The sequence below is a fragment of the Chlorella variabilis genome (genome assembly GCF_000147415.1).
Source record: "Chlorella variabilis unplaced genomic scaffold CHLNCscaffold_4, whole genome shotgun sequence".
Lineage (NCBI taxonomy): Eukaryota > Viridiplantae > Chlorophyta > Trebouxiophyceae > Chlorellales > Chlorellaceae > Chlorella > Chlorella variabilis.
Window position 1 is genome coordinate 214,492 of NW_005435084.1, and position 12,195 is coordinate 226,686.

Here is a 12,195-nt window from a genome sequence, read left to right on the forward strand (position 1 = left end):
CCGCGCACCTCCCAGCCCAGCCCCCAGGCCCCCAGCACGGGGCTCTCCCAGTTGTCCTCCACGAAGCGCACGTCGTGGGCGCGCGTGTCCACGCCCAGCGCCGCCAGCGAGCCCAGGTACAGCTCCTGCGGGTTGCCGGGGTCGGGCTTGAGGATGACCTGCGGGCGGGGGTGGTGTGTGTGTGTGTGTATGTGTGTGTGTGCGTGTGCAGGGACGGTCAGGCGCACTGTGGTGGGGAGGCAGCCAGCGCAGGAGTGGGCATGGAGCGGAAAGGCGGGCCCGCAGGCCCTGCCGGCGGCCCAACCCTACAGCCCCCCCGGCCGCTGCCGCCGGCCGCTTGCCGGCCGTGTCGCCCTCCCCACCCCGCCCCCGGACCGCTACCCAGTCTCTGCCACGGCGTCTGCCCCCCCACCTGGAACTGCGTGTGCCGCTGCACGCGGTTGGGGTTGTCGCCGTAGCGGGAGTCGTCTGGGCGCACAGACGGCTCGGCATATGCCACGCTCCAGGGCTCCGGGCCCAGCACCCGCAGGAAGGTGGCCGGATTCATGGTGCCAGCACCCACCTGCGGCGGCGGCAGAGGCGGGAGCAGGGCTGGCAGGCGCAGGGCCGCACGGCAGAGAGCCGGGAGGCGGGAGCGTCGCCGCCGCTGCTGCGGGGCCGCCCAGGTTGCCTGGCACGTGCCCGTCCAGCCTGCCGTTCCTCAGCGCCCAACAGCACCCAGCCTGCGCAGCCCAGTCTGGCGCACCTCGGTGTTGTGGGGCAGCCAGAGCGCGCAGCCGACGCCCGCCCAGTACTGCTGCAGGCGGGAGATGGCCTCCTGGAAGGTGGGCACCCCCGCTGGCGCCCGGGGCCCGCCGTTACTAGCTGGAGTGGATGCGGTGGGGGCCTCCACGGCTGTGGCTCGCGGCAGCGCCCTGCCGGTGGCCAGCGAGGCCCGCTGCGAGAGATGCCCAAGGTGCGGCAGCTGGCAGACGGCGGGGAGGGCGCGCAGTGTTCTGGATCCGGTAATTAGACGCTGAACCGGCAGCTGGGCTCCCGCCGCACGGCCGCACAGCCCGCTGAGACGCATTGCCGCCTGCATGTGGCAGCCTCCGCACCCCTGCATATGCCAATTGTCAGCAGCACATGCTCGGGAGTGTGGTGCGATCGTCGTGGCTGGCGCATTGTGGTGTCTCGAGCGCCCTCATCCTGCTGGCGACGGCGCCATGTCATAACGGAGCCGCCGAGGTGGCGGCCAAGACCCCAGCTGTTTGAGGAGCTTCGAGCGGAGGGGAAATGCTAGCGTTTAAACTGTAGAGCGATATGGGCTCATGTACGAAGATGAAGTGTGCGGGACTGAGGGTCGCAAGTTAACTCGGAGAATAGCGGGACACGTGGCAAACGCAGAGGTGCAGCGGAAGGAAAGGGGAGCGGAACACTTGCAGCGGAGACAAGAATATAGTCAACGGGAACATCATACAGCATCGGCGGCAGCTGTAGCGCCGACGTCGAAGCGGGCAAGGGGCCAGGCAGCGCCTCGCACCGCCCGAAGCCACGCTGGTGCCGCCCTCAGACCAAGTAGCGCAGCGCAGCCTGCTTGACCTTCCGCATGAACTCCGCCGCCTGCTCCTGTTTGGCAGCTGTGGCGCCCTCGATGTTCTGGTCCAGCAGGTCGATCATGGAGCGGTCAATCTCGTTGGCGGCTGCAGCGTGGCGGGATGGGCCGGAGGCGGGATACTGTTGGATTGGGCGGACGCTGCTTGTGAGGGAGCTGCCCGCCTGCCTGCCTGCCTGGCCGCGGTCGCTGCGTGGAGGCCGCCGACCAGCACCCAGCACCCAGCTGCGCCCCCTCACCAGCCTGCCCGACGCCAGCCACATGCCATGCCGCCGCACCACGCCACCCATCCATCACACTCCCTGCCACCCACCCGCCATCTCCAGCAGCACCGCCTTCTTGTCCTTGGCTTCCAGCAGCTTCTTCAGCCGCTCCTGGGGCGCCGCCAGGCTGGCAGCCGCCGTGTCCACCGCCTCGACAGCCGCCTGCGGGCAGGCGGGGCAGGGCGGGGGCGTGCACCGGAGCCGGCTCGGTGGACCCTGCCCAGCCGCACCGGGCACCAATGATCCAGGGGCCGCAGGAAAAATAAAGCTGCTTCTCGCTCCCTGGATCTCCTCATCTCCTGCACGCCCGGCCCTGCCACGCAGGCCGGCAGGCCGGGACCTGCTGTACAGCCCCGGCGACGGCCCAGCCTGCCTCCCTGCCTCCCCGCCGAACACCCCGGGAAGCAGCCCAGGCCCAGCTGCACAGCCCAAGCAGCAGCCCAGCCGCACACCCGACACAGCAGCCCAGCTGCACAGCGCAGGCAGCAGCCCAGCCGCACACCCCAGGCAGCAGCCGCGAGCTCACCTTGAGGTAGTCCCGCAGCGTCTCCAGCTCCGCCAGCCGCTCCTCGTCAGGCACCGTGGAGAAGCGCTCCAGGCCTGCGGGGAGGAGGCGGGCAGGGCGGGGCGGGGCGGGGCTGGGCGCGCAGCAGCACAGCCAGGCAGGCACACAAGCGGGGCTGCACCGACCACCAGTGCATCAGTCGTGCCCTGGCCGCTTGCCCAGCCAAAGCTGCCAGCCCGCCGGGGCGCCCTCTCACCACCCAGCCCCCGATAACCCAACATATCCGCAACCCAACATGTGGTAGGGTGCAAATGCAATGCATGTGAGCCCTCCTCCCACCCACCTATGCGCTTGTCCAGGTAGGCGAAGAAGTCGGGGGTGACCATGGGGCGGCACCGCGCAATCTCAAACTCCATCTCAGGAGCCTCGGTGTCCAAAAAGTACTCCACCAGGTCCTCCATCACCTCGGGCACCTTGCGTGCCTGCGCGGCGGCGGCGGCCGCAGCAGTGCAAGTGTTTTGTCTTGAACAAGGAGCTGGGGGCAAACCGTTGCGGCGGGCGTGCAACCGCAGCAGCAGCGGCGTGTGCGCATGCCGCGGGCGGCGCTCCTGCGCGTCCACGTGACGAGGCTGCGCAGCCCTCCACCGCAAGCAGCAGCAGCGCCGCGCCAGCACCCACCTCCCGCTTCTTCTGCAGGTCGAGCCGCTCCTTCTCCGCAAACTGCGCCATCTTGGCCTCGAAATCCTTGTCCCCCGCCGCCTGCTGCATGAAAATCTTGCGGTTGATCAGGCCCTCCTGCGGCCCGCTCTTGAACAGGCCCTCTGGGTCCTGCAGCCGAGAGCACAGGCAGGGAGGTCGGCGAGCGCCTGGCCTGCCATTGCGTCGCGGCGGCAGCGGCGGTGCCTGGGGATAAGGCGTCGCCCACGCGCCGCCGGCCCCACGGCATGCCATTCGGGGTGGGTGTGCGTCTCAAGGGCGCTGCACTAGCCCGCAATGCGCGCGTCTCACCCAGCTGGTGGTGGCAGCCACCCGGAGCGGGCGCCTGCCCCGCTGTCCTGCTTCTGGTTGCCGCTTGGATGTGGCGCCGAATGCACATGCACATGGGCAGAGGGCCGCCATTGCGGGAGCGCGCAAGTGTGGCAGGGCGGGCGCTTCAGAAGTCAGTTGTGTGGCTCAATCCAGGCACCAGGATGTACGCTCGAGACGGTAAAGGCCTGCGGGAGCTGCCGCCTGGGGCCATGCATGCGCCGCCCGCTGTGCCGGGCCGGCGTGCGGCACCAGGCAGGTGGCGCATGTGATGCTGGCATGAAGGCTGCCCAGAAGCTAGGCCCAGTCATGGAGGGACTGAATCTCAGCATGCTGCAAGCCCTTCTTGCTTCAGCAGATTGAAGCAGAGGGGGCACGACTGTGTTCCGCGCACCCCAGCTTCTGTCTGCCCCGCCTGCAAGATGGTGTTGCTGCGTTTTCTTCTTTTTTTTGGCAAGAGGGGAGCTTTCGGACGACCAAACATGAGTGTGTGTCAATTCACAGCTCACTGCTCACAGCTGGGCGGGCCCATTTGCCGGGCAGGCCCGCTGCTGCGCACTGCACGCTTGCCGCACTGGGGGCGGTGCACCGGCGGTGAGTCCCCGCCCCGCCTCTACGGTCGCTGTGGCTACATCAAACAGTGCTGGCGGGCATCGGAATCCGCTCCTGCTTCAGAGGGGGACTTGCCCCTGCTGCGTGCTGGGGGAGCGCCTGCTGCTGCAGGCAGCTGCTGCAGGCCGCTTCACCTGTATTCGCGTGCACTGTTGTTCTTGCACCAAGCACCTCTGGGGTGGCCTCTGCAAGCCCCCACCGGCAGCACAGGGCGGCCCGTCCTAGGGTGCCTCGAGTCGCTGGTGCCTCGGGTGCTGCAAGCTTTCTGCTTGGCTGCCCTCCTTCATCTTCCCAAAGATCTCCCCCAACCGGCAGTGTGCGCGCCTGGGTTGGCGCGGCCTGCAGCAACTTCAGCTCGTGCCGCGGCCCAAACAAGGACCCCCCGCGGCCAAGGCCGCTCGCGCCCCGCAGCCAGCCCATCACCATTGCGCGGCGTCAGCTCGATGCCATTCTAACATCGCATCAAGCACCAGCGCGCGGTCGTCAATCCGGCCTGAACAACATGTTGGGCTTGGAAGAGTGCTACGCGCGGCTCCCCCTGGCCCAGCAGCCCTGGCAGGCATCCAGCAGCGCAGGTTCGCACCCGGCGGGCGGCGACCAGCACCCCTGCGGGCACCCCGGCACCCAGCAGCACCCCGCGGCGGCGGCGGCGGCGGCAGCCCATGCCCGCGCCGCGCCGCCCCCGCTGGCGGCCCTGCTCCCCGGCCGCCACCCGCAGCAGCAGCGGCGCACCGCGTGTAGCCAGGGCTGCATGCACTGCATCGTGTGCATCGAGCTGAGGAGCTACCGGCACTGCCTGTCGGGCACGCGGCCCAAGGGGTGAGCACACCTGCCGCCACAGATACTTGCCGGTACTCGATTCCACTACTTGAACCCAGCCCCTTTCCACCCCAACCACGCCCCTGACCTGCCTGCTGAACCAGAGCCTGCACGTTGCACGCCAGAGCTGCTGCCACGCTCTCGCCGCCGCAACTCACCCCACCCGCCCGCCGTGCCTGTGCTCATCGCAGGCCTGCGCCGCACCACCAGACGCGCTCGGCGGCGGCCAGCAGCGCCGAGGAGTGGTGGCCCTCGGGCCTCTCCACCCCTACCCTCTACTTCCACCTGCGCCGCCGCCAGCTGCACCTGCAGTACCGCCAGGCCGCCACCCCAGAGTGAGTGTGGCTGGGAGCTGGGGCCGGGCTTGGGCGTCCCACCGGGGTGATTCATGCCACGGTATCCGCCAGCTGGCGCGTTCGCCCGCCTGCCCACGCCCTGGCCCCACCCCCCTCCCCCCCTCCCCGACCTCCGACCTCCGCAGGGGCGGCGCCAAGCTGTGGCGCCCCACCAGCGACACCTGTAATGACGCCTCGCCGCTGCTGGCGGCCAGGGGGTGCCGCCCGTTGGGCCTGCTCATCCCCACCCTCTACACAAACGTGCACCAGGTGCGCGGCTGGCGCCGCCGCGCGCGGCCGCGCGGGCTGCCTGTGCTTGCTGCAGGGGCCGGCATGGGCAGCCTAGCCTGCCTGGCTGGGAGTGCCCGTTTCCCGGCCTGCCAGCTCAGCGCCCCGCCTGCCCCCTCCGCTCCGCTGCCGCAGACCGACAGCAGCGTGCAGCTAGTGGGCATCAAGACGGTGCCCCTGATGCTGCTGGCGCCGCACGCCTCTGTTGCCCTGGCCGCCTCGCAGCAGAGCACAGGAGGCACAGCAGGCGCAGCAGGCACAGCAGCAGCAGATGCGGCGGGACAGCTCCCAGCTGCAGCTGCTCATCTGCTGCTCCAAGGACCTGCCCCGGCTGCCGTCGGCGGGACGGGAGCAGCTTGCGCCGCCCGCCGCCGGCGCCGCCAATGCCGACGCTGCCGCCGCGGCACTCGCGGCGGCGCCGCTGCCGGCGGCGGCCAAGCGAGGCACGCTGGAGCTCTGCCGCACCGCCTCACTGACCAGCCCCGCCAAGCGGACGCGGGTGGAGGCCGCGCCTGTGCGGCGGCGGTCGTCGGCTGTGGTGGTGGCGCCCGCAGCGCAGCAGGTGGTGCCCCTCCCCTGGTGGCTGGCAGCCCAGCAGGCAAGTCAAGCCATGCGTCCGCCCTGTCATGGCTCCACCAGCGCTGCAGTTTTTGTGTGGCTGTGTGTCTGCTGCTTAAGCAAAGCTGCCACCGGGCCATGCACGCTGCGCACCGGCCTCACCTCTGCTGCCCCCTGCTCGCCCCCTGCTGCCCCTCCTGCAGAACCAGGCAGGCCAGCAGCAGCAGCACCTGGCCCTGGCCCAGCACGCCCAGCACGCCGAGCAGCAGCAGCAGCAGCAGCAGGCCCGCGCCCATGCCCAGCAGGCGGCGGCGGCGGCGGCGGCGTTGAACCACCTTGCCCGGCACAACGCCGCCGCCTCCCCGGCCCCCTCCAGCATGCAGAGCAGCCAGCTCTCCACGCCCGTCTTCCCGCTCAGCGCCTCCCAGCCGGCCTCCGCCGCGGGCGGCGCGCTGGCAGCCGCCGCGGCGCTGTCCTCCCGCAGCACCGGCAGCTACTTCTTGGCGCCGGCCCACAGCCAGGCCAGCTTCTGCCTGACTTCCACCTCCTCCGCCGCCAGCGACGTGCTGGGCGCCTCGGGCAGCGCCGCCCTGTCTGCCACCAGCGTGCTGCCGGCGCAGCCGCCGGCAGCGGCAGCGGCAGCCGCTGCGGTACTGCCTGCAGGCCACCAGGACCTGTACCGCCTGCTGGACATCAAGGCCCAGCGTGCGGTTCAGTGCCCCGAGGTGGCCATATGCATCCACGAGCAGCTGGCCCCCGCCCCCTCCAACCTCCTGTCTGCGCTGTCCCGCCTGGCCAGCACCCTTGGCCTGGGCAAGCCCTAGGCCCGCCCCCCCATTGGCACTTACTTACGCTGTACCCCGCTGTATCCTATTACACACGGAGCGCCGCGCATGGTGCCGGCCCCACGCCTACCCACCGGTGTTGCTTGTTTGGCTGCCCACATTGTGCTGTTGCGCCCGTTTTTCAATCTTTCATTCGCCTGCCGCGGCCGGATTCTCGGCCGAGGGGGGAGAGCCCCCGGCTTCTCCCAATACCCCTGCACCCGGTTGCTGCACCAATTGACCCTGATTCGGGCCACCCCCTCCCTTTCTTTCTTCATTCCTTAAACCCCCAAACGCAGGTATTCTGGTTCACCCCCGTTGGAACGGCAAGGCTCATTGGGGGCAGGTAACCCATGGCACAGAAATCATCAGGTGCGGGTGCCCAACAATGAGAACAACAACAAAAGCAGGATATAGCAACACACAGGCGAGCGTGGCTGGCCACCTGCCAGGAGGCTATAAAGGCCGGGCCCCGAGGCGCCGCTGCCAGCTCAGGCGGGCGAGCGCCGCCGCCGCTCCTGCTCACGGCTGCGGCTGCGCCGCTTCTGCCTGCCGCCGTCCTCGTAGTATTGCGCCGCAGCGGCGTCACGCTGGGCCGCCTCCGACAGCCGCGCGCGCTTGTGCTGCGCGCGCTCGCCGCCGCCCTTGCCGCCCTTGCTGCCCTTGCGCCGGCCGCCGCCGCCGCCGCCCTCCGACTCGCTGCTGCTGCTGCTGCTGCCGGAAGAGCTGCTGCTCCCGCTGCCGCTGCTGCTGCTGCCGGATGAGCCACTGGTTTCAGACGAGGAGCCGCTGCCTCCGCTGGAGGAAGAGCCCGAGGACTTGCTCTCGCTGTCGCTGCTGCTGCTGGAGCCGCTGCTAGAACTGCTAGAGCTGCTGGAGGAGGATCCAGAGGTGTCGCTGTCGCTGCTGCTGCTGTCGCTGCTGCTGCTGCTGCTGCTGGATGAGCCGCCGCTGCCGCCGGCCTTGCCCCGCCCGCGCTTCCTGTGCTTGTCCCCCTCCTCCTCCTTCTTGCCCGCTGCCGCCTCCTTGTCGCGCAGCTCCGGTGGCAGCTCAGAGGCATCCAGGAACTTAGGGCGGGACTGCAGACACGGAGGCAGGGAGCAGGGGAGGTGGTGATCAGGGGGCGTTGCGAGCAGGGGGCGCCAGCCAGGTAGGCAGGGTGGCCATGCAGGCAGGCACGCAGGCAGGCAAGCCAGGGTGGCCAGCCAGCAGCCGACGAGAAGCTGGGCATGGGCAGAGCCTGGGCCTGCTTGCACACCACGCTGTGCCCTGCTGCGCTCCCTGTGTTTTCCCGCTGCGGCTGCAGGGGATTTGCCGCCTGCACCCACCCGTGGGTTCTTCAGCTGCTGGGTGCGTGTGGGGCGGCTCTGGTAGACCGCATCGCCCTTGCACTCGTACGTCCAGTGCCCCTTCTGCAGGCAGCGCTGGCACGTGGGCACGCCGCCCTGGTCCTGCCCAAACCGGCTCTGCAGGCAGGTGGGGCCAGGGAGGGCAGCAGTGACGGGGTGAGCTGGAGGCACGCGGTGCATGCAAACTGTGAGGGGGCTCGGGCAGCGGCAGGGCGGGGGCGGCGGCCGCCGGCCAGTGCCGTCGGCGCCGGCCTCAGCCGCCGGCGCCGGCGCTCCGGGTTGGCTGCGCAGGCTGCTAGGGACTCGCACAGCCCCTGCCAGCGGGCTATGGGGCGAGGTTCTTGCCTGGTGATAGGAGCGCCCCGCCATTTGGTGGGCACCGCTGCCTATCAACCCCATGTTTGAAAGCTAGCTGCTCCTGCGACAGCACGCGGCCGATGGAGGAGGGTCCTCTTGGCGGGGCTTGTGATGGCGCTGCGCTGCTACGCCGATGGGCCGGCGGTGGCGCTGTCAAAGCGCTGTGCAGCGTATGGAAACGAGGGAAGACTGCAGGGACTTGCTGTGGCCCACGAATTCGGCCCGGGCGCCTTTCTTGTGGTGCTGACTCGGTTTGTGGGCTGTCAGAGCGTCTGTGGATGCCATAAACCATCTCCCAGGACTTGTACCAGCTCTCCAACACTTGCTGGCCCTGTTGTTAGGCCACATGCTCAATGCGGGAGCCACTGACGCCCGCTGACTTTCGCTGTCGACAGGCCGATGTGCTGTCACAGGCGAGCCATCTGCCGGACAGCCTTCCCCGCGCAAATTGTGTACAAGGGTGCTGCCGCCCACCCGCTGCTTGCTCGCCCGCCGCTGCCGCTCGTCCGCCCCTCCCCAATCAAACTCCTCTCATCCGCAGGCCTCCAAGGTAGAGGACTTCATCAGCCGCAGTCAGGCAGCAGGCCGGCAGCAGCAGGCGCGCACGGCATGGCTGGTGGCGCAGCAGCGGCTGGAGCAGGAGGCGGCAGACTGCGAGGCGGGGCTGGTAGGGTGGCTCGAAGGCGGCTCCATTGCTGCTGCAGAGCTGCACAGCAGCGCGAGCGGCGACTGCAGTGCTGAGCCATCCGGCGGCAGCAGCAACGCGCCGGCAGCGGATCAGCTGCTGCTGGGGCCTGATGCCAGCGACGCGCTGCAGGGCGCCGTGGCAGCGGCAGCTGCGGCGGCCAGCTTGCTCAGCGAGCCTGGTGGTGGTGCAGCGGCCGCTGGCCCTGCTGTTCTGCTGGCAGTGGAAGAGCATGTGAAGGAGGCGGGTCATACCTTGGCGAACCAGCTTGCCGCAGCTGAGGATGGCGCCAGGCGCCTGCTGAGCGGGGCGCGGCAGCAGTTTGCGGCTGCCTGCCGCCCGCCAGGCGGCGACAGCTCAGCCAGCCTGCAGGACCGTGTGCTCCTGCTGTGCGCACAGCACCCATTGGCGGCACCCGCGTGCACAGCACAGCTGCTGGAGCAGGCAGCAGAGGCCCAAGCGTGCCACAGCCGGGCAATGCAAGAGCGGCGGACCGCCTGGAGCGCTTTCCAGGCTGGCACGCTTTCCAGGCAGCAGCAGCCTCTTGAACAGCCAGGTGCTGAAAGCAGCCACAGTAGGGGTGCGCAGCTGGTGCTGGAGCCATTCTCGCCCGCGGAGCCTCCGCTGGAACTAGTCAGCAGCGGCAGCGGCAGCAGCCAGGCGGGGGAGGGGAGCGAGTGCCTGGCAGCGGATGGGACAGACGACGGCTGGAGCTCCGAGGAGCATGCCGTGTTTGTGTGGGAGCGGCGCCTGTGCATGGCACCCGGCGGGGGCGGCGAGGCCGCGCTGCTGCGCCAGCTGGCGGCGCTGCTGCCGGGGCGCACCCCGCTGCAGGTGCGGGCGCACGAGCGGTGGCACAAGGAGGGCAGCCGCCTTTGGGGCGCTGTGACCCAGGGCGAGGCGGGGTGGCGGCAGGAGCAGGCCGTTTTTGTGGCGGCGGCAGAAGCGCTGCTGAGCGAGTCGGAGGCTGGCTGCCTTGCAGCTGCCGATGCACTGGTGCTGCACCTGGAGGCTGTGGCCACCAGCCTGCTGTCAGCGGCAGCACTAGACCACCAGCGAGCGGTCAGGGGAGAGCAGCAGGCATCCGAGTTGGAGCACCGCTGGGCTTCGGCGGCGGCCGCCGCAGACCAGCAAGCAGCTCGGCGTCGGGCTGCTGCCGACCAGCGGTGCCGCCTGAAGCAGCTGCTTGCGGAGCACCGGCACCGGCAAGAGACGCAGGCAGCAGCCGCGCTTGCCGCCGAGCAGGCTGCTGCAGCTGCGGCGGCTCGAGAGGCAGCGGCGGCTGCTGCTGCGGGGAAGCAGAGGGTGCAGCTCCGGCAGCAGCTGGTGGCCGCAAGGGGCGCCCGGCGGCAGCTGGAGCAACAACAGAGGCAGGCGGCGGAGCAGCGGCGGCAGGCGGCGCTGGAGCAGCTGCGTCGCCAGGTGGCGCCCGCCGTGCCGCGGGATGCCGCCCGTGCCATGGCCGCCACCCAGAGCAGCGCTGCGGCGGCAGCTGCCCTGGGCCGCCAGCACGGCCTGTTTGCTGGAGCCCTGGGATTCACTGCAGACCAGGTGCTGCAGGACCAGCGGTTCAAGGTGCGGGGTGCTGGTGGCTGGGCCAGGGTGGCATAGCCCTTGTACACGCGGCATCAGGCGTGAATGCACGATACACGGCACCGCAGCAGCATGCATCGCATGCGGCACACTACAGCCTGCCTGTCCTCCCTGCCTGCTGGGTGCAGGTGTATGAAGTGCTGCGGGCGCTGTCGCTCCACTCCACTGCCGCCGGGCGGCTGGCGATCGCGGCGGCGCGCCCCGCCCACCCGCTGCGTGCCGACACGCTGACCTCGGAGCAGCGGCAGGGGATGGCGGGGCTTGGTTGAATTGATGGGATGGTGTAAACTTGAGCGCTTGAGGATTGAGAGAGGCGAACCGACGCGGCGGCATGCCCGGGTGGCGGCATGCTGTGGCGGCGCTGAGCCAAGAGGATGGGGCGCCCCAATCTGATGGGCAATTGGCCATCGCGGTTGTGCATTGTCACTCTGAAGTGCGCCCAGGGCTTTTGCAAGGCGAGATAAGGTTTCGCCGACTTGCTGCTCAGCCAAAAGGCGAGCGTGTCGTTAGCCTCGATGGCTGCCCATGCCACATTCAGCGGGGTTAACACAAGACAGGGCGCCGCACCCGCGCCCCTGCCGCCCCGGCTCACCCGCTTGGCAGCAGCAGGGCTCAGGGGCTGTGGGCACCCGGCTCGCCCCAGCAGCAGGCAGCAGCGCCTCCAGGCAGCCCAAAGGACGCCAGCGGCTCGCAGGCTCGTCGTGCGGCCAGCTGCAGCCCAGGTGTGCGCCGCCGTGTGCCGCGACCGCCTTGCCGCCGCTGCAAATGCACTGTAATACATACCCTGCAGCGCAGCGACACACATGGCCGCCATCCCTGATTGCAGGGCAACGGCAATGGCGCTGGTGCGGCGGTGAAGGGCGGCAGCGTGAGCCTGGTGCTCCTGGCCGGCGGCGTCGGCAAGCGCATGGGGGTGCGCCCTGGCTGCTCCCCTGCTCCCTCTTTGCAGCGCTGCTGCTTTCCCGCTGATATACTTCTCACAAAACGCACTGCCCTAAAAGGATCCACACTCCACCTTCAGCTGGCTCTTGCGCGAGCAGTGGACCATCCCTGCTGACCGTCCGCCTGCCCCTTCCCCCTCCCACTCTCGCACCTCTCCCTCAACCGCAGGCCGCCATCCCCAAGCAGTACCTGGAGCTGCAGGGGCAGCCCGTCGCCACCTACAGCCTGCAGATGTTTGCCGGCATGCCGCAGGTCGGCGAGGTGGTGGTGGTGTGCGAACCGGAGTGGCGGTGAGACCCGCTGCGCAGAGGAGGAGGCGCCCGTCGCGCCGCCTCTCCCCGCTCGCCTGCAGCGCTGCCGCGCGCCTCTCCTGCTCCCTCCCGATGAGCGGAGGGGAAGGGAGGGGCCGCGGATGAATGGTTCGATACTCAAAAAGGCGCAAACA

The 12,195-nt window shown here is 69.7% G+C and overlaps 5 protein-coding genes across 5 annotated transcripts in view; 2 read left to right on the forward strand and 3 right to left on the reverse strand.

The window, feature by feature from the left end:
* CHLNCDRAFT_141905 (hypothetical protein) overlaps window positions 1-1,069 on the reverse strand; it is a gene marked incomplete at both ends in the record, with an annotated part of 9,918 nt that extends 8,849 nt beyond the window's left edge. The window contains 4 exons of the mRNA XM_005850180.1: window positions 9-158; window positions 413-562; window positions 746-914; window positions 1,053-1,069. Coding sequence (XP_005850242.1) covers window positions 9-158; window positions 413-562; window positions 746-914; window positions 1,053-1,069 — 486 coding nt within the window. The remainder of the gene's footprint in view (window positions 1-8; window positions 159-412; window positions 563-745; window positions 915-1,052) is intronic.
* Window positions 1,070-1,548: 479 nt separating this feature from the next.
* CHLNCDRAFT_141906 (hypothetical protein) lies at window positions 1,549-3,308 on the reverse strand (the record flags this gene model as incomplete). Its single annotated transcript, XM_005850181.1, has 6 exons — window positions 1,549-1,682; window positions 1,908-2,019; window positions 2,384-2,457; window positions 2,706-2,844; window positions 3,041-3,190; window positions 3,288-3,308. 6 exons carry the CDS (start codon window positions 3,306-3,308, stop codon window positions 1,549-1,551), a joined length of 630 nt encoding a protein of 209 aa, XP_005850243.1.
* Window positions 3,309-7,315: 4,007 nt separating this feature from the next.
* On the reverse strand, window positions 7,316-8,353 carry CHLNCDRAFT_50533 (hypothetical protein; the record flags this gene model as incomplete). Its single annotated transcript, XM_005850182.1, has 2 exons — window positions 7,316-7,903; window positions 8,153-8,353. 2 exons carry the CDS (start codon window positions 8,351-8,353, stop codon window positions 7,316-7,318), a joined length of 789 nt encoding a protein of 262 aa, XP_005850244.1.
* Window positions 8,354-8,641: 288 nt separating this feature from the next.
* On the forward strand, window positions 8,642-11,077 carry CHLNCDRAFT_141909 (hypothetical protein; the record flags this gene model as incomplete). The annotated part of the gene is made up of 3 exons (XM_005849928.1): window positions 8,642-8,785; window positions 9,072-10,790; window positions 10,937-11,077. 3 exons carry the CDS (start codon window positions 8,642-8,644, stop codon window positions 11,075-11,077), a joined length of 2,004 nt encoding a protein of 667 aa, XP_005849990.1.
* Window positions 11,078-11,323: 246 nt separating this feature from the next.
* The window catches only part of CMS (hypothetical protein), a gene marked incomplete at both ends in the record, with an annotated part of 1,502 nt that continues 630 nt past the window's right edge, over window positions 11,324-12,195 (forward strand). Inside the window, 3 exons of the mRNA XM_005849929.1 lie at window positions 11,324-11,350; window positions 11,635-11,721; window positions 11,919-12,002. Of these exons, the coding sequence (XP_005849991.1) occupies window positions 11,324-11,350; window positions 11,635-11,721; window positions 11,919-12,002 (198 nt within the window). The remainder of the gene's footprint in view (window positions 11,351-11,634; window positions 11,722-11,918; window positions 12,003-12,195) is intronic.